General features: G+C 37.5%; 1 protein-coding gene across 4 annotated transcripts in view; it reads right to left on the bottom strand.

Annotated features, from left to right (window-relative positions):
• Positions 1-21449, bottom strand: part of Tp63 (tumor protein p63) — a 197291-nt gene that overhangs the window by 65867 nt on the left and 109975 nt on the right. For all 4 annotated transcript variants that reach the window (XM_090343805.1, XM_090343814.1, XM_090343823.1 and 1 more), the window contains exon 4: positions 4039-4293. In XM_090343805.1, the coding sequence (XP_090199931.1) occupies positions 4039-4293 (255 nt within the window). The remainder of the gene's footprint in view (positions 1-4038; positions 4294-21449) is intronic.

Genomic DNA, 21449 nt, shown 5'->3' with positions numbered 1-21449 from the left:
TACCCTCCTTGCACATATGGCATTACTAGTCCATGATTAGCCAAAGTGGTTTGCTCAATATAAAGGGCTGATAACCTGTCTTGTGATCTTGATGAAAATGCATATGTGAATGTTTATATCATTATCATTCCCAGGAAAGTAGAAAAACAAGATACCAGCTTGGTTGGTGAAAACTTTAAAAGCCAATTGACCAGTGCCAATGATAGCATTAATGTAAGAGGAGGATGAGGATGGAGAGAAGAAGAAAAACAACCCCAAAATTAGCTATTAGCCTTTCAGTAGGAGAAACAGCAAGTAAGATTCATTTGTTTCTGTTGTACCAATAGTGAGTCCTTGTATTATTCATATGCAATAAATCACTTTTTTCTCCTTTAAGTAGAAACTCCAGGTTGCAGCCAACAAATCATTCTGAATAATTGAGAAGGTGATAAACATTAGATTAGGTGAAAGCAGCTTATCACAAATGCATTAACCTAGAGTCAATCTAAATAAATTTGGGCAGGCATGATGATTAACTCATTTTGCTTGACTGGAGAAGTATATTACTGCAGCATGCCTTACCATGACTATTTGTAAGCCCAAATCCTAGAAGGAATTTCATGAACTACTACCAACAATCACTAAGTACTTTATTAAGGGTTCTTATTCACTACCCTGGGAACTAAGAAATACCTTAGTTAGAAGCTTAGTATTCTTAATGTTATTCTTTTATCAATTACAAAAGGAGTGCAAAAAGGCAGCTTTATACGTATCATGGTGACATGTAAAAGAGCTATGGATAAGAAATGAAATTTGTCACGAATAAGTGTATTACTGGAATAAGTTACAAATTTCTCTCCTCTCCATCATCAATAAAAACTAACAGTCATTGCTGGGTATGGTGACATATACCTGTAACCTTGTTCGAGGCTACCTTCTGCTTCATAGCAAGATCCTATCTCAAAAGAAACTAAGGACAACAACAAAACAAACAAGAAAAAAAAAAACGGAGAAACACTTAAGAGTCCTTCAACTGTAAGACTAAGGCAAGTCCAATTTACCCAATTGTCCAGGAACAAGGACATACTAAATCCACTAGCACAACGATGTTCATTGCAGCACTATTTACCATAGCAAAGATATGGAACCAATCCAGATGTCCCTCAGTTGATGAGTGGATCAACAAGATGTGGTATTTGTACACAATGGAATTCTATGCTGCTGTCAGAAAGAATGACATCACCCCATTTGTTAGGAAACAAAAAGACTTAGAAAAAAATCATATTAAATGAAGCAAGCCAGACTCAAAGGGACATACGCTCAATGGTTTCCCTCATTTGTCATAATCAGTAGAAACCTTGGGCTCTCCTAGTAGAGATTTGCAATGGAGCAAAAACTAGATACATAAGGCCATATAGTAGGACACTAAATGAAAGGACCTCTAGGATATAGAAACAAAAGCCATATTATGAGTGATTGTTGTTCTTAATGTACTATGTTATCTCTCATCTCTTTTGCTGTCCCTTAGTTATCTCATATTGTTACAGTATCTCACTTTTTTATCTGATATATTGGATATATTTGTATTTGGTTATTTGAAATTGGATAGGGAAGGGGGGGAAAACAAGATGAGGGGTAGGGTGGGGGGAGGGAAATGGGGACCAAGACATGAGAAAGGGTATCAATGTATGTGAATTAATGTACCTTCTATCTGGTGAATATAATGTAACCCTTCTATTAATTACAATAAAAAATATATGAAAAAAATGACTAAAGCAAGTCCAAATTAAGACACAAATTTTAAAGGGTGAAATATACCAGCAGTGTAGGTATGTATGTACTACATAGATCATACTAGAACCTTGTGCATGCTAAGCCTATGTTCTACCACTTAGCTACAGTCTAGCCCAAAGTATTTCCCCTGTGAAGCCAGCTGATAAATCATATCCACCATCGAAGTTTATCTGGACATCATGTCCTTTGACTGCTATTCTGAAGAGTCCCTGCATTCTCAAGGCCATGCAATGGGCTGGCTTGCAGAGCTGGCAACCATTTTCTGAAAGTCTTACATTACAGGTAACCTGATGACAGAGAGGGTGGACCCCAGACGCACATCTCAGCCTGCCTGCTTGCAGAGCCAAGGGGAGCCAGCTTGCCAGATGGAGACCAAGACTGATATGCTAGGATCAATGGAACCCTCCCGGGAACTGGCTGGAACTGGCTGTTCCCTTTTCAAAAGACACCTCCTAATCTCTCCACTAGCTCAAGTCAAATTCTTCAAAGCTCGAATGTTACAGGAGCCTGGAATGGTTAAGAAAGAAGGAAATATGTTCTCCATAAATCCTGGGCAACTCTGCTCAAAGGGAACAAATCCATGGATACTTAACAATCAGAATCAGTACTGAAGGATACTGATTGAAATTATAATTGTTTCCTTTAACCATGAGTAAAGGAAATAAGAAGCTTCTGAGTAAGACCTCAAGGCCTTATCCTAAGTCTGATGTTGTGATAAATCCTAGTTGAGAGTGTCTACCCTTAAGATTCTGAAGTCTATGATGGGAGAAAGACAACACAGAGACTAACCTATCAGTCTTCCATCCTTGAGAGCCATGCCATTATCTCACTATGAGTCCCAAAACGAAATCACCAAAACAACCTATCCTGAGGATTTTCAGTGAGTGCGTGCCAAGAATACTCTAGACCATGTATCATAAGAGAACAGTTCTCTTAGTAAAGGTAGGTGAGGCCAGGGATCAAGGCAACCTGGCCTCCAATCACAAAACAACCTCATCATTGCAGTCTAGAAAAAAAGAAAACATTAAGCCATGAGAGCTGGGGACTCCTTATGATAATAGTTCTTAATTAAAACCCATGAGAAGCTTCTTTGTCCTAGCAAGCCTTATGATTCTTTTCAATGGTCCCATTACATGTTGAGGTATAGACATATCACACTGAGGAAAGGTTAGATTGCTTCCACTATAAATTACTATGCAGGTTCTCCAATAAATAAGAAGCGATGTTATTCTTTATTTATTGCAAGGAATACAAAATGGCATTCCCATAAATAAAGCAGAATTAAAAATGATGACTATATGCATTAAGATGACAGGTTGCTCAACTGGTGCTCTGCCACTAAAGCTACACCTCCAGCACAGAAAGGACGCTTCCTGTACTGGGAAGGAACAACTGCTTGGGTAGGTATAATACAGGGTAGCACTCTATAAGTTGACATCTAAGAGAGTCTGTTACCATCTTCTGTCACCAATTCATCTCTATTCATCTATTTGTATAGTAGTTAATATTACCTGCAGTCTTTTAAGGCTCTGGTATGCATATATTTGGGTGTTAATTTCTTTTTAGTTTGTGTGGGTACTAGGGCTTGAACTCAGGGCAGCTTTTCTGTTCAAGACTGATACTCTACTTCTTTAGGAACATTTCATTTCCAGCATTTTGTTCAAGAATTAGAGATATAAGCCTCATGGACTTTCCTGCTCAGACTGGTTTTGAACCCTTATCTTCAACTTTTTGAGTAATTAGGATTATGGGTATGAGCCACCAGAACCTAGCTTGTAATATGCATTTTAGTAGCTGCAAAATATTAAAAAAGAAACTAATTAGTGTTTTTTTATTCTTTCAAATTATTGTCCGATTTTCAAATGGATCTCTCAAGAAAGTAGACATAGAAGAAATGCAAAATAAACTTGAAATAAGCCTGCCTATAAACAAAAAAAGAGATTTTATAAAAATGTGTCATTTAATAAACAGACTATAGTGATTCTTTAAAATATATGCAGACAAAAGACAACTTAGCAGAAATTCAAGAACTAAACTGGTCAATAGAATCTGTATGGAATGGAGAAAGGCTTTGGGGTTGCAGTGTGACTTTTCTTATGAAATGGCGCCAATTCTTTCTGTCCTGTGACACATTGAATGTTCAGGAGTTTCCCATTAAGAGACAAAGACTCTCTAAACTGGACAAGGGCCCTTCTTGCAAGGTGACAAATACCTTCCTTATGGTGGGAAACGAAGCTGGTACGCCTGGGGACCCTGCGCTCTTACCGTCCAGGTGGCTGACTTGGCGGTACTCGACTGCTGGAAAGACACATCGAAGCTGTGCGGGCCTGGGTAGTCTGTGTTGGAGGGAATGGCAGGCGATGGTGAGAGGGCATCAAAGGTGGAGCTTGGCTGCGCGTAGGGCGAGGGTGCCGTGACGCTGTTCTGCGCATGGTCTGTGTTGTAGGGGCTGGTGGATGAGGAGCCGTTCTGAATCTGCTGGTCCATGCTGTTCAGGAGCCCCAGGTTCGTGTACTGTGGCTGCATGGACACAACCAGAACCCCAATGTTAGTTAGGTAAGCTCCAGCTTGTTGCTCCACAAAAGAAAAAGAAAAAGAAAAAAAAAAGACATCATTTGTTGTATGCACCTGCTAAAAATCCCACCTCAATTCCAAACACACTTCACATACAAAGTAAAATGAAAAAAAAAAAAATGTGATTCAATGGAAAACATCAAGTCTGGGCCCTGATGACCTTTAATGACCTTCACAGATTACACAATCACCATTGGTAACTGATTTCTTGAAGACCATGTGGAAGGCATATAGTTCTCTGGAACTAGGCAAATGTACCTAGTACTCAGGAGCTGCTTAGAATTAGTGTTTGTGTGTCTGCTAATGCTGGGACTTCAACTCAGTTTTGTACTTCTTGCTTAGCTTTTTTTTTTTCCACGCAAGGCTGGCATCCACACATCTGCTTCCAGATTTTCTTTTCTTTTCTTTTCTTTCTTTTTTTTTTTTTACCATTAATCAAAGATAAGAATCTTTCAGATTTGTCTGCCTGACTTTGAACTGGCCCTCAAATCTCTGCCTCCTGAATAGCAGCGTTAACAGACCCCTGTCAAAGCCTCATTTAGAATCTTTTTTTATAATAAAGAAATATTTTTCCTTCGTTCCTTTGTGGGAAGAAAGGTATTTATTGTATTCAGACTGAAAAAGACCGACTTGGTAAATTTAAAGCAGGTTAAATATCAAAACTTTTGCCTATGTAGGACAAAAAACAGATGATTTTTAAAATTTCCTTTAATTCCAAATTCTGTGGTCCTAAAGTATACATTGTACTCACTCCCATCCCATCCCAGGAACTAATGTCATGAAGATTCAAGTGAATGGGCAAAGAATATACTGTATTTTATATACTGGTTTATTTTCTTTTGTGGACCTAGTCATATGCAGATCTTCATGTATTGCTTAGATTGTCATTAAACGACTAGACGGAAATGTTATTTTTGCCTGGGCCTCCCCAGCGAATAGCTGGGATTATAGGTCTATGTCACTCTGTCAGGTTTCAACTATATAATTTAATAGGTAACTTACTAATTTATTATTCTAATCTGTTTTGTTTTCATTTTCTCAGTGGCAGTGTATTCACTTCAAAGTAGAAAACATAACAGTAAACGAAATGCCAACTACAAAGGAATAAAATTCTGCTCTGGATAGAATTTAGAGATATATTACCTCATGTAGTTTCATCTGGCACATGTTTTTATCTCTTCTATGTGTATGAGTCTGAACACAAGTACATATATAGGAAGGTGTTTACAGAGGGCTGGATTAACTTCTTCCCATGTTAACTGCAAATCAGTGTTATTGCATTAAGATCAGAGAGAGAAAACAATTTGCCAAACATTGGTTAATAAGCAGAGAAGAAAATGTAAAACTGTCCCATGTATGTGTACATTTTTGTGTGTATGTGCTTGTACATGTGTGTGTGTGTGTATGTGTATGTGGTGTGTGTGTACATGTGCTCAGGCCTCTGTTCAGAATCTCAGAACTGTGAAGCAGCCTGCAGTCTATCCCAAAATTTGAGCCAAACTGAACACATTTCCAAAAGGGACAGCCAGACTATAATAGTATTCTTTTTGAAACCTTTGGGGACAGGGAAATCTTATTTTCTCTTTAAGCTAACCAAGGGCAAGAGGAAGATTGGTACATATGCCCAGTGTATACCTTATAAAGAAACCAAGGCTTTTCAATGAAAACAGAGACCGAAGCTAAGGAAAAAGAAATAATTTCACAAAGAAATAAGGGCTTATGCCTTTTAAATAGTTAAATGTTAATGAAATTATCTTATACAGCATTTATTCTTCCACATGAGGAGAAGAAACTGACTCAATCATTCCATTCAGTCCAGAAAGCATCTGTCTAAACCTTAACAGTTGCATGCCCATTCCATTACATTCGTGCATTCGCATTCCACAGCGAATGCCACCTCCCCATTTGCTCTGCAGATAGCTATTAATCTCTCCACACTTATCCCCACGCTGACAAGAGCAGCTGTTTGCCTTGCCCCTTCTCTCCTCTGACTTCTATAACTATTACTCCTTTCCTACCCTCTATCTTCAACTTCTGAAGAACTGGGCAAAAGAAACGAATAAATAAGAAAAACTATAGGTCTAGAAAAAGAAAGAAAAAATAAAATTTGAGGCTAAGGCTGGCACAACTGTATTCAGGGTCTCCTGGTTGAGCTGAATTAAGCCTGAGGCTTCAGCCTGGGAAGGGAATTGAGATCTTATTTGTGTTTGTTAAGGGTCAGTATACAAAGCACTCTTGAAGGTCCTGGAATCAGATAATGTTCACAAAGGCACGTGTTTCCCTACAGCACTACAATTAGGGAGGCAGCCATGCCTGACAGAAAGGACAAAGAAACTGGCTGAGCACTTTCTGCTGGCAGTAAAAGGGCTGTTGGGCCTCCTCTACCTCCTCCTTCTCCCCTCACAGAAGGAACATCAGCTAATTGTGGTCTTGGATGAGAACAAAGAAACACTCACTGGCCTTTTGAATTTTCCCCCCACAATATGTCCATATAAAGAGAAAAGTTAAGGTGGGAGACCAAGCTTTAACAGGCTAAAAGGCCAGGAGGAAAACACTCATAGTTTCTCCCAGGACTTAAGAGAAATGGAAATCTCATTCCTTGAGGAGTCACAGAGGGATCTGTCTTTGCAATAATACGCACCATGCTGCTTGAAACCAATGAAATGAAAGCTGTGTTCCAAAACTCATTAATACGCATGGTTGAGCTGATGGATCTTTTTGTAAATGCCATATTTTTAAGTTTCATACAGTTCCAAATAAAATATCATACTTAGAAACAAAAGAAACTGTTTCTTGTTAATGGCTCACTTCATACAATATCAAGCTAGATTTCTCAGTATTGGGCATATTTATCATCCTAATAATTCAAAATAAAATTTAAGGTGAAATTGGGAATACATTTCAATTTAAATACTTCTTCAATTTAATAATCAGAACCCAAAATGTATGCTCAATTATTTTCGTGTTTTTATTCAGTAGTAGTAAAATGAACCCTATTCAGTGAATTTCAAATAAACACAATCAAAAAGACCACCCCAAAAAAAGGGTTGCGTTATTGGAAATCTATTTGAATAGTATTCTTAGTTTATTATAAAACAAAAACCAAAACAGCTGGGTACTGGCAGCTCATGTCAATAATCCTAACTACTCAGGACACTGAGATTTGAGGATCCACAGTTCAAAATGAGCCCAGGCAGGAAAGTCCATGAGACTCATATATCTTCAATTAACCACTAGAAAACAAAAGTAGAATTGTGGTTCAAAGTGGCAAAATCACTAGCCTTGAACAAAAGAGCTCAGGGACAATGCCCACGCCCTGAGTTCAAGGCCCATGACTGAGCCCGACCACCAACAGGATAAACAAACAACAACAGTGACAACAAAAAGTAAGTCAGTAATTCACCAGGGCTAGTAGCTAGTGTCTGTAATTCTACTCAGGAAGCTGATATCTGAGAATCAAGGTTCAAAGGCAGCCCAGACAGCAAAGTCTGTGAGACTCTTATCTGCAATTAACCACCAAAACCTGGAAGTAGACCTGTGGCTCAGGTAATATATAATGCTAGCCTTGAGTTGAGTTCAAGTCCCAGGACCATCACACACACACACACACACACACACACACACACACACACACACACACTCACCCCCCCCCAATATTATCACACACACATCAATATTACCACCACCCAATCAGTAAGTCAAAAAACTACCATAGGATATACAGCTCATTAGAAATTGAGTTTTCAAAATATTTAGTTGTTTTAAGGTGCTTATTTATTGTTTGATTTGAAGAGAGATTACATATGTTGACAGAGTATGATTTGGAGGCCAAGGGCAAAGCTACAGAGCCAAGAAGAGCAAGTGTTACTGAGACAGGTCAGGAGTCATTTGTAGCTGTGGAAAAGAAAAATTCAGGGCTTCTTGTTCATAAATTACTAAGAATTTTTAATTGGTGACAGCAGAGCATTAAGCAAAGCATGATGCCCTACTAAGGGCATTAACACACCATTTTTTGCCCAGGAAGTAGCTTTCTCCCCTCATTTCTCATCGAAGTAAAGCTGCTGGAAGGAAAGGAACAGTTCCCTTCTTTACTCTCAGACATTCCATAAACACAGAGGGAAGAAACAGGTTATGCTAGACTACTAATGCAATGCTTATTATTCAAAGAGTGCCAGAGATTAGGACGTGACATGCACATATGTGACATAAACACTGCGCTTGGTCTTTATGTGCCTTATGTAACGAAGATTATTAGAGTATCTGAAATGAAACAATGTGTATATTCTACGTTTCTAATCATAGAGGTTTCTAATCACTGGTTTTAAAATAGCCTTCATATATATATACTCTGCTTGTATACTAATAATGAATGCATATTGTATATCTAATTAATCACATGTGAAAGATAAGGTAGACTTCTGGGTTTTACAAAACATAGAAAATAAAACTGCACAGCTTCTTTGAACTGCTCTCATCTAGATTAAATAAATCAATAGACTCCCTGTGAGTTACCAAATATTTTATTTCCTATGAACATGGACAGAGCAGATACACTGAGTGGCCCCTGGCCTATTTCCAAGGCTTAGAACCTATTCAAGTTCATACCAGGTGAGCTGAAAAGGATGATGCACACTTGAGATATAAATATTTAACATTATTATCATTTGCAGTCTCTTCTCTACTTCCCCACTGAACTGCAGAAGATGATAGGGTTAAGATAGATTTAAAAAAAATCTAAATTATAGATGATTAAATTTTCTCTGTGTAGCCCTTTTAAAATGCTCTCTGAATACAATTTCTCTAGTTACATTGTATTTTTCTTTCCTGAATTATGCCCTTTTGATGATTATGAATTCTCAATATAGCATGAACTTGAATTTTCCTCAGATAAGCTCCATAATTGTATACTGGTATATTCCTATAAACAAAGCTCAATATTAAATACCTGGATTTCTGTGTAATTAAAAGTGATGCCTTATTTTCATATAAAAATTACTTAATTGACATTAATCTTCAGTACTAGATATTGAATCCCCAAACCACCAGAATGCTAGGCCAAGAATGAGCCATCCCCCAGGACATAGAAAAAATAGATTCCTATCAAGTCATCTGATAAATGCAATGCAGACAGAACCTTAAGGACAATTTGTGTTTCCAAACTCTCTTTCTACTATTTCTGCATAAGAGGAATATGTTATTATGGGTCCTCATTCCTAGATACAATTATCTGTACTCATTATGCGATATGCATATAGAAACAATTGCCAATAGTGTGTGCCAAGAGAGTCATGAAATTGGGGATGGAAATTAAATCAGGGATAAGAGAGATTACTGTTGGAATATATCATCACAATTTAGCCACAAGTGCTAGGACAGTCCTAAAATGCCATCACTTGTAAGGTTGATACAGAAGAACTGAGTTTGAGGCCAGCCTTACTTATGTAGTCAACTCCAGTTAAATATCAAGATCCTGATTTAAACAAATAAATCAAGCAGCTCATCATTTATTTACCTCAATTCAACTGGACCCCTGTTTTAGGAAATAATAACTTGTCCAAATTTCACTTGGGAGAAATTATATTCATAATCCTGAATGATAAGTGAGACTAGAGAATTAGATGGTTCATTACTTGTTATATTTCTGAGTGGAGTCCAGAAATTCAAGAAAAGTTTGAACTTAAACTTGCTGATATTGAATCTAAGTCCCAAGACTCCCACTAATGCACTGTGAACCTCCAGGTAATCTAGTTAAGCAACTTGAAACTGAGTTTCTTTGTTTCTTTTTGTTTTTTTGTTTGTTTGTTTTCCCTATTTTGCAAGTCCTGGGCTTGAGCTCAGTCTGAGCATGTTCTTGGATTTTCTCAAGGTTAGAGCTCTACCGCTTGAGCCTCAACACCACTTCCGGCTTTTCTTTCTATGTGTGTGGCACTAAGGAATTGAACCAGGGTCCTCGTGCATGCTAGGCAAGCACTCTACCAATAGGCCAAACTCCCGGCCCAGAAACTGAGTTTCTTACAGGGTCAAATCTGTGTAAAGTTGAGGAGACTGAATCTGAAGATTGGATACAATGTTTGCTACAGTCTAACATTCTGCTAGTTCTGTTGTGCTGCTATTTATTTGTATTTTTTATATTCATGGATAAGTAGTTGTACAAAGGGGTTTCTTGTCAGCGTAGGAGGACAATGCATCTTGATAAATGTCACCATTTCCACCCTTCTTCCTCATCTCCCTCAGTGTCACCCATAAGTTCAAGTGATGTGGTTCCATTTTCAAGTATGTACTATGGATATGGTGATGATATATTCCCACCCCTCTTTTCTCCATTCATCTGACGTACCCTCCTCTTAACAATCCCTCATGTTTAAAGTTGTTTTGTATAGTAATGCCATCAGACCATTTTCAAAACAGGTATTTAAAAAGTCACTGTTTTTAGTTTGTACATATTTCATTGGCCAACTCTAGAAATCAAAAACATCTTAGACAGTATATATAGTTTCTTCAGTTAGTGAGACCTTTCACTTCAGGCTTGCCAGAGAAGCTTTTTTGAACATTCTATGTCCACTTCTGAGAAAAGCAAGAAGTTTCTTCATAACCCTGACTTTACAAAGCCTCCATTGGAATAGATTTTTCCACACAGTAATAGGTTAGGACTTTTCAACAAACCCTGCCCAAAGGGGAAATATTTGTCATTTTTAAGAATTTTACTCTCTGTCTCACCTCAGAGGATAATTTATTTTATGCTGGATTCAATCACAATTAATTAAAAGCACTGCATTTGAGATCAAGAAGATATTTTTATTAGAATATCAAGTTAGAGTACCATGGTTCAACCTTAAAAGCTGACTTATTGTCACACATTTCATTAATTATACAACTTTTACTTATTTTTGTTTCCTCAAATGATCCTGGAAAGTGAATGCCTAGAAGTATAATATTCCCACATTATATAGTAAACCAAGTACAACAATAAATAATTTGTTGCACAAAATTCTAGAAAGAATATAGAGAAAAAGTCAACCAGAATGGCTTATATTCTAACACAAAGTGACAAGATTCTTAGAGGACCAAGAATCTATAATGGAAGAGAGAGATCCCTAGAAGTTCAAACTGGCATATGAAAGAAATTAAATACAAATCTGGTTGGTAAAGCAAACAAAATATCAAATAATATGACAGCAGTTGAAAAAATAAGAAGACATGACATAATCCCAAAATAGCTAAATTAAAATGTACATAGTTCACTTAGGGAGAAATAAAATTTATATAACAGTAGTAAATGTTCCCTTCTATAAATAAGGATGAGCAAGATGAAATTATAAAGAATGTAAAATCTGCAAAATACTGACTCCACTATGTTCTAGGAAAAATACAGGATGAACACAAGCAGATGTAATTCTAATAGTCTATAATTCTTGAGCAATAATAGAGAAAAAATGTGCAATTTCAGTTTGTTCTAATCAAAAGCTATTTATTCAGGCACAAATTAGGGGCCAGAGAGTAGCCTAGTGATAGAGTGCTTGCCTAGTACAAAGCCCTGGGTTTGATTCTTCAGTGCCACATTTAGAGGCAAAGCTGGAAGTGGTGCTATGGCTTAAGAGGTAGACCTCTAGCCTTGAGAAAGGCCAAGGACAGTGCCCAGGCCATGAGTTCAAGCCCCAAGACTGACAAAAAAAATCCATAAATAAAATAAAGTACAAATGAAACTCTTATTGAAGAAATTTTCTGTTTCTTGAGGACATTTCCATCTATAAAAATAATAGCAGTCATCTTATTAGCTCTGCTTTGCCTATATAGTTGAGAGAAAGAAATGTAGAGTAACAGAAATCTTTAGTGAAAGTTAGGCCATCTGTATGGAAACAAACCCTGGTGACTTCTCAAGCTCAGCAATAATGCTCTGTTGGTTTTGTTCCATACTGTGGCTTAGAGCCCAGACTAACCTCATGTTCCCACGGGGCGTTTTCACTCATACCTAGTATTCTACCCTTTGAGTACATCTGAACTCCTAAAATGTATGTAGTTGTGGATAAAAACTAAGAAATCTCACCTCACACCTATAATCCTTCTACTCAGGAGGTTGAGATCTGGGAATTGTGGTTCAAAGCCAACCCAAGCAGAGAAGTCTATAATATTCTTATCTCCCATTAATCACCAAAAAGCCAAAAGTGGAGGTGTTGTTGGTCAAACAGTATGCTAGTGACATAGAGCAAAATGTTAAAGGACAGAACCAGGCCTTGAGTTCAAGCCCCAATGGTGGCACAAAAGGAAAAGAAAAAGAAAAAAGACATCTAATTCCTTGGAGCTACCATTAGCTCTAGTTATGTCACCTCAGGCGCTCCTTTAGAAAACTGTTTTCCTGAAGCCTTTCAAAGACAAACTTCTTTAGTTCTAAAACCTTTGACACATCTTAGCTTCTCTGGCATTCATTATGCAACAGCTTTCTCAGGTAATCACCTAGTTTTCAGTTTAATTGTCATCTGTCAAGCACCTTTTCTCACTGCAGAAAAGATCATTGCTCTCTGACCTACACTTTCACAGCACTTTCCATTTGCATACCACAACAATAGTCAAAACTATCTGTATAAATATTTCACAAGGATTTTTTTCTCTACTACATAATACATTTGCATTATTCTTACTAGGAAATCTCTAATATCTAGACCAGTATTTAAGACACAGTAGATGCTCAGAAATACCACTTTAAAAACCTAAAATACAGGACTGGGAGTCTGGCCTAGTGGTAGGGTTCTGGCCTAGCATGCACGAAGACCCAGGTTCCATTCCTTGGTACCACATACGTAGAGAAAAGCTGGAAGTGGTACTGAGGCTCAAGTGGTAGAACTCTAGCCTTGAGAAAGTCCAAGAACAGTGCTCAGACCCTGAGCTCAAGGCCAGTACTGGCAAAACAAAACAAAACAAACAAAAAAACACTAAAATGCATGCAGAACACTTGGAAATTAAAATTACTTCCCAAACTTCCTTTTTTATTCTAACTCAGTAGGGGATTGCTTTTTTGATCCTGAAGCAAGTGTGTGCTCCAATTGAATTTATCACTATACATTCTACTGCCAAGTAAATGTTATAGTGTATCCTCAATTAATCTCTATGACCTTTTCTTTGTGTTAGGCTTTGTCTGGTTAGATAGGAATTGTATTTACAGATTCAGCTTTGATGGGAACTAGTAGCAGAATAGCCAGTATTGTCACTCACGATGCAATGAGTAATAATTCTTGGAGGCTCACACATAGCTGTAGAGTTTATTACTGAGCTTCTACTTCCTTAAAATGAACACATAACACTAACACACTCTTGTTTGTGCCAAAGCAATGTTTCTGATCCGATCATCTAGATTTTGCACCTTGGTCAGCATTTAAGGATACAAATCTTTGTGGTCATGTCATTCACTTCCTACTAAGGTCAATTATGGCCAAATGCAGTCTACTTTGAAAGAAACCACCTGGAAACACACTTAGAGTTAAGACATTTTGTTTCTGGAAGATTGGCCACTAACTTGGCCTCTCCTTGTATAATTTCTATGATTTTCTGCCCAGTTAGTCAGAATTCAGTTTAGAATAATAACATAATTAATGGCTTTCAAATGTATGTTTTTGAAGAACTAAGATTGTGGTCTATCAGACTTCACAAACCATTTCTTGGAAATTATATAAATTCATGCTTTCATTGTCCAGATTTTATAACATGCATACAGAGACTAAAACAGAAGCCTTTATTAGCAGGAAAAAATTAAGCATAAAGCAAAGATCACAATACTCAGCTTACTATTTTATAAGTATTCAAATGAGGAGAATTTTTTTTTTGCCAGTCCTGGGCTTGAGCTCAGGGACTGAGCTCTGTACTTGGGATTTCTCAAGGCTAGAACTCTACCACTTGAGCCTCAGCACCACTTCCGGCTTTTCTCTAAGTATGTAGTGCCAAGGAATGGAACCTGGGTCTTCGTGCATGCTAGGCAAGCACTCTACCACTATGCCAAACTTCCGACCCCATCAAATGAGGAGAATTTGTTTGAGTCCTAATTTGCTTTATTTCTTCTCTTTCTTCTGTATCCCAAGGCTTCATACATGCTAGGCAAGATACTCTACAACTGTATTATACCTTCAATGCTCTAATTTACTTTGGTTTATCAAGTGCTACTACATATTTTATTTGATGTAAAGTTTTCAGTGATTTGCTAAGCTTGGGAATTAGACAAAGAGACTTAAATACCATTTGAATATTCCTGTAAGTTGTCACTGTTATGTCAAAATAAAACTGAGGTTTCCAGATATATAGAAGACATAATTTACTCCCAAAGTATATATGTGCAATTTTATTTAGCCCACTGCATATGTCAGGTTAGTAACTTCAATTGCATATTAATTTCTTTGAGCAAAAATAAAATAATATTGAAACACTATGTCTAAGAGTGAAATGATTTCAAGACATCTTAGGCAACCTTCAGTAATAAGAGCAAAGAAAATACAAAGGAAACATTGTTTGCCAGTCATCAAGACTATTCACCCAGATCAAATCATTCACATTTCTGGCCATGACTAAGAGACATACATTCAGGGGACAGCCTGAATCAAGCAAATAGCCTGGAAGCCAGTAAACACTTTTAAATGTGATGGCAATACTAGATAAAAACCTGATCTGTTCTGTTTTTTCTTTTCTTTTAATCAAACACATTCTCTGTCCTGTAGGTAATCAATTATGTGAAAGCCACATACACTTAACACTATTTACCTGGTAGAGTTCAGGTCATTTAGGAAACTGCTCTTAGTCTGGAAATCTTTCTTTCCACTTGAATTGTAATTGAAATAACTTAGGACTCACTTTTGAAAATAAGACATTGCCACAAAAGACCGTATGTTTTAGTTACCTACAGAACATTTTAGGTGAACAAGGTTTGTATAATGTGTAGGGATCACTTTACTTTTTGCACAGGTCAATAATAAACCACCTTTTCCTTTAAATATATACCATGCACTACAATTCTCCCTGAAGACACTACTTCAAAACCATAGTAAAAGATGCTTGTACATATGACCTTCAGGACTACAATTTAATGGTCCTGTGGAGGAGATGCGCACAAACAGCATATTCTTAGGAGTGGAGGCATCTGACAAAGACAGAAAAGTAGAGAGCTAAATGAGAGGCAGCTTTCTTCTGTGTGGAAGGATCTGAGAAACTTTTCAGGATGCAGTTATCACTCCGCCAGAGCCTTAATGACACCTGGAAAGAACTTGACCTACAAGTAAACATTCCAGTGTACATGTTGGAGTACAGAAAAAAAGAAGGAATGCCAGAGAAGAGTCTGGAATCATCTAGACTTTCAAATATTTGTAAATTGTCTGCTGAAATATTTTTCCAGGCCTAAGGCTGAGAAGAGCTTCCTACCTTGTCCATTTCAGCAGTTCTCTGTTGTGTGTATCTTGTAAGTCCTCCACCTCCTTACACGGTCTATTTAAATGTAACCAAGCCATTCCCCCAGACATCTGATGGTGCCCTTTGAGAGAGTAATGGCTTTCCTTTTAATTCTGATTCCATTAATGCAGTGACACTAATCCAGGCTGATTTGAGTAAACAGGGCCTATTCTCCATTGTCTCTGTGATCTGAGAAAGAATCAATTTGAGAAAGATCACTGCTTGGTTTGGAAATGGCCCCTTTGGGTATTTTGCACAAGATTAAAAGGAAGGAGAAAATACCTGTGTAGAATTTTGTCTAAAGCAAGCTCAGTTTTGGGGTGGTAATTCTCATGGTGGTATTATACTAAACTGCACCTATTAGTGGCTTTAGCACCAATAAGAAAGTAGAACATTTCTTTTGTAGTGTCTCCAGAGTAGCTGACAAGAGTGTTTCATAAATTTCCGCCTTTGGCAGCATACCACAGCTTAACTCAAAATTCCCTCTCTCATTTTTATATGGATTTTTTTCCACTTAGGTAACAGAGACAAGATATGATTCAGATTACAAGCATGAAATCCCAATTAATGTTCTGCACACATCCAGAAATGTTTCTTCTTTCTAGTTTTTAATTCTAGCTAGGACCAAAATATGCTTTATGTGAACACTAATTTTTTTATATTAAATTGACGGGTAAATATTATCTGGGGAAGTCATCTCATTTCAAACAGACACTCTGAAGAGTTTCAGCTCTTTCTTGAACATCCTCTCAAGTCTCCTAGCAAACAGATTTATGCTGCAGTCAATCATGAATACCCCAAGTACTTCCTACACTGGTGAATTCTCAAGAGATGTGTGGCTTAACCTTATGTGTTACTGCTTTCTTCATGACGGTTACCGCCACGTCTATACTCCATTGATTTTCAGCCAATACTGAGTTGGAAGAAATGCTCCTTCTATGGAAGATACAGTCTTAGTTGTTTGAGGCTGTTAGGTCAAAAATCAATACTTTTCCATTGGGAATGGTATATTGAGGGAAAAGAATGAGAAAAAGAATGCAATCTTTTAACTTTTAGGAGTGTCCAACGTACATTTCAAGTGGGATACTTTTGAAAGTGAGAAGGTGTATTCTTAATAACCACAGTGAGGTAACAGGCATAAATAAGGACAAACCAAGATCAATGGTTTCCAGTTTGTGTCTGGTTGGTCCCATTACTATTGAAGTGAGAGGCATACAAACCAACCTGAGCTGAATATGACCTTTTCTTCCTATTCCATAGGTCCCACAGGAGTGATGGATATTCTTGCAAACAGGCAACCAATGTGGAGCTTGTACACTTCCAACCAATCTCACACGAAGCCATGTATCCTGTCCAAGGCTCTCTAGGAGATCTTCAATTCTACCACTACTCTTTAAGAACCCTTGCATGGCTTGTCACTGCCACTACGTTAAATCTATTCACTTCCCAGTGGTACGACCCTTCCTAAGCCACTCTATTTTATACTTCTAACTTGATTTCCTAATACTGCATGCTTTCCATTCTATATGAACTATTTATTGGACATTTCTGAGTACATGAACCATCATCTCTACCCTGTGTCTTTCTTGTTTTGGCTTCATCTTCCTTTGGGCTTGCCTCTTTAAGAATTGGGAGGTTCTATTTTTCTTTCCAAGTGCAGCTACATGTCACATATGCATACAGGCTTTCTTGAGTCTCTTATGATCTTCATTCTTCTCGGCCACCTTATTTTACTTTGCTCCCATTTTTCATATGGCCTTTAAGATCTGACTTGGATTTTATGTTTTTGTATTATTATTTCATTTTCCCAATGAGCTATAAATGCCAGTCTAGGAAATAATTTTTACCCAATTTTAGATCCTATATAACATTATATAAATTGGTACTTCATAAATATTTATTCAAAAAAAATAAGAGAGACCTTTTTCTAACTTCTGTTTCTTCTATCGAAGATATTGGCAGAGCACAACAGCCCTAAAATACATGAAAATTATAAAATGTTTAGAGAAATGGCGCATTAATAAATTGCATGTCTCTTATTTCCTTATGCCTCCAATTATGTTTTTAGGAGTAGTAGATTAGGACTAAGATTAACTTTCTTCAGCAAGTTTTACCTTGACAGTTTAATCTATTATCTTCCCTAATGAAAATGAACCTTCCCTATTGAACACACCACTCAAGCTCCTCAAAATTGGCACTGGAAAATAACATTTTGTTGTTATCCTAACTATTGCTCATCAGGTATCTAAAGAAAACGGAAAGTCTACTGGTGTGAAAGAAACTTCCTTTCCAAATAGATGCTAGACGCTGGTGTCTCAGAGCTTAATCCTAGGTTCTCAGGAGGCTGAGATCTGAGACTCGTGGTTGGTTCAATTGTAGCCTTGGCAGGAAAGTCTGTGTGATTCCAAATAACCACCACCAAAAAACTGTTAAGTGATAAGTGGTAGAAACAGTTCAGAAACAGTGCTCAGGCACTGAATTCAAATCCAGAACAGGGGCCATGCACATTTCCCTCTCTCTCTCTCTGTCTCTCTCTCTCTGTCTCTCTCTCTGTCTCTCTCTCTCTCTGTCTCTCTCTCTGTCTCTCTGTCTCTCTGTCTCTCTCTGTCTCTCTGTCTCTTTCTCTTTCTGTCTCTCTCTCTCTCTCTCTCTCTCTCTCACACACACACACACACACACACACACACACACACACACACACACATCAAAAACACAAACCAAGCAAAGAACAAATTTGGAAATTTGAAGTCGAAACAGTCAGCAGGAAAAAAATGTCTATTTTCATAATCATAATATGAAGGAAATACATATTTTTTAAAAATTTATACCACTCTTTCAAGGAAGGGCTCAAGTCACACCCTAAGCAATTGTATATACATCGAGGAAAATTAGAGGGCATTTGTGGCAACATATTTCTCAACTATTTGACCCATATTCTTCCTTGATAAGCAAAACTCTCATGATCTCACATATATACTTCCTTAAATAGGTAGAATATAAAACCAAATTCTTCTATATAGTCGCTCCTTGGGAACTTTTAGCAGGGATATGTCTAGGAAATCTTACTTAGCATGAACAAAAAGCAACCAGGCCTGTTTTTGTTTCTGTAGAAAAATCCAGACATGCTCCTTGCTCCTTGTTGAGGATCATTGCTCTTCTAAAAAAAAAAAAAACCCAAAGCAAACAAACATACTTTCCCTGATCGAGATAAAGAATAGGTGGTTTATTATCACCAAGTCACTTTTCTAATAGTAGTGAAGAGAGGTCTGATCTGTGATCTGCCATCTAAGATCTCTTTCTCCCAGTCCCCTCTGGGCTGTGCTCGAGGGCAGCCAACTGGAAAACAGGTAGTATGATCTAATGCCACAGCACAGAACTAAGGAAATGGCTTAGCTGGCACTTGAATTTAACGTACAGTTCTGCATCTTGTCTGCTGTCCTTATTTCCTGGGAAATTAAAACTTCTCAGAAACACATGAGAGGAAAGCAGGGAGTCTCAGAGCTGGGACTGCTGCCTCTGCCACTTTCATCTTGCATTTGAGTAGCTTTGCAAGTAGCGTTTCGCAGAAACCTTTCTACACACACACACACGCAATCTTTCCCTGGAATTAAGGAGAAATTATTGAATAGTAGAACACCACAATCTATACATAGTCCTCTCAAATATAAAAGAAGGCAACTCATTAACTCTGATTTACTGATTTATAACATGGTGTTTTGGCATATGGAACCAACTTCTGTTTGATATTATAATTGATTTGCCAACCCAGTTTCAGACATAACTTTGGTCAAAGTTCCTGTAAAACTCAATGAATGAAGAAACCCCTTTCCTTTCAAGCTCCCTTTTTCCATGTCTGAGATGTGGAGCTTGCTTGACACTTGCCCATTATCACCCAAGAGTAGAACCTTAAGCATAAGCCCTGCATGTTACATCTTGTCTATTTTCTCCTCCCTTCCGGACCCTTTCCTGTTCATGAACAGCTTCCTTAAATCCAGTTCTGCTGGAGGGGAAATAACTGGAAGGTTGTGAAAGAGAGAGAAAAGAGGGAAGAGACACAGGTTTTATATTATTTTGAAGGTATCAACTCAAACAAATTTCAAGCAAATTAAAAATTATTTGAAGTCAGAGAATAGATTATAGGTTTTAAATAAGTTTTCTTCCCACTGGAAGGTCTGCACCTTTTTATTGGCAATCTGAACTATTTTTGAGAGTTCTTGTACAGCAACAGTAGGTTGCTTTTTCAGAATTTCGTAATAAACTTGACACTACAACATCAAAACTTTTGATATTTCGTGAGTCTCAGGATCACAGGGACATGGGACTTCAGATACTCCCATGTAGAATAGCATTTTAAGAGAACTAGATCTTACAGCAGAATCTTAAGGCAGAAAAAGGAGATGAACTTAAGTTGAACGGAAATCCTCCCATGAAATTAGGCCATAATAGATACACCGGCGGAAGAATATGGAAGTCATGAAGTTAAGAACACAAAAACACACAGGGAAGGTAGAAAAGTTCAATCATATTTTCACTGAGATTTCTTCTACACATCTCAGGAGCATTCCAATAGAAAAGAGACAAGTACCGCTTTTTGAACTCCAAACATTTTCCTAATATTTTGAAAAACGCAAACCAGTGTAAAGATAGGCCAGGCATCGCAGGGATATTGTGTTCTCACATATAACATAGCTCTTTGCCCTACAGAAGACAATAATTCCAAAAGTACCTTTTTATAATTGTGCAGATGTTCTATTTCAGAACATTTCACTAAAAACAAAAAACAAACATCAACAACAAAACATTTCTTTCTATCTGTGAAGAAGCTTTTGGTTCTCTTTAAATCTTCAACTTGCTTAGTCAAATTGCAATCTATTTAGAAAGCTTATTTAAAATAGCTTATTAACAAATACAGATAAATCATGTATGACTTGACATATTTCTTTCTCAGCCTGAGCAGAATTGGCTACAACAGAAACAGCAAGCTAATCAAAAAAGTTACCTATATTAAAAAAAGAAAATGTTTGCTAAGATTTTAAGCTAACTTTCAATATCCAAACAAGAAACTCAAGTTTCTGTTACTGAAGACAAGCATGGCTGCATGAGTGTTTTAAAGGAAAATAGACACTTCCTTTTGCTTCTTTAGATAACTCGATATTTCCCCTGCTATATTTACACAGTTCAGGTGTCTAGACAATAGCATGGCCATTCCATAGTGCCTGCCCTGCTCAGCTGCCCTTTGCTGGCGCTTCCTTTTGCGGTCTGTACAGAGCACTATACATTTTGTTTTGACGTCCAAGAAGTCTGATTTGAGTACTCTAACCTACTTTTCCAAGCATTCACCTGCAAGCATTTTTATCTCAAACACTGAACCACCAGCCTTTACCCACCTTCCCACCTGATTAGTGTCAACACAGCTGCCCTATTTGGAGGAATGTAAACTAATATTGTTGTCAGACCTCCCTCAACTTTAGGAAACTTCTTCAAAGCCTTACAGTCCCTTCAGTACTTTTCTTTCCCTTTATCCCTTGGCTCAGTGTTGTAAATCCTTAAGTCAAATTTGTTAAGTCTGAGACTGTCCCAAGTGTGACACCAGGATCTTGAATAGTATCTGAAATGCCACAGTGAACACTTACATGGATGCATGCATAAACAGTTATTCATTTATAGCCTGAAATACCTTT

This window comes from Megascapheus bottae, chromosome 1, assembly GCF_031878675.1.
Source record: "Megascapheus bottae isolate mThoBot1 chromosome 1, mThoBot2.hap1, whole genome shotgun sequence".
Classification (NCBI taxonomy): Eukaryota; Metazoa; Chordata; class Mammalia; order Rodentia; family Geomyidae; genus Megascapheus; species Megascapheus bottae.
The sequence above is the reverse complement of the archived record's forward strand: the minus strand, read 5'-3'. Positions and strand labels throughout refer to the sequence as shown.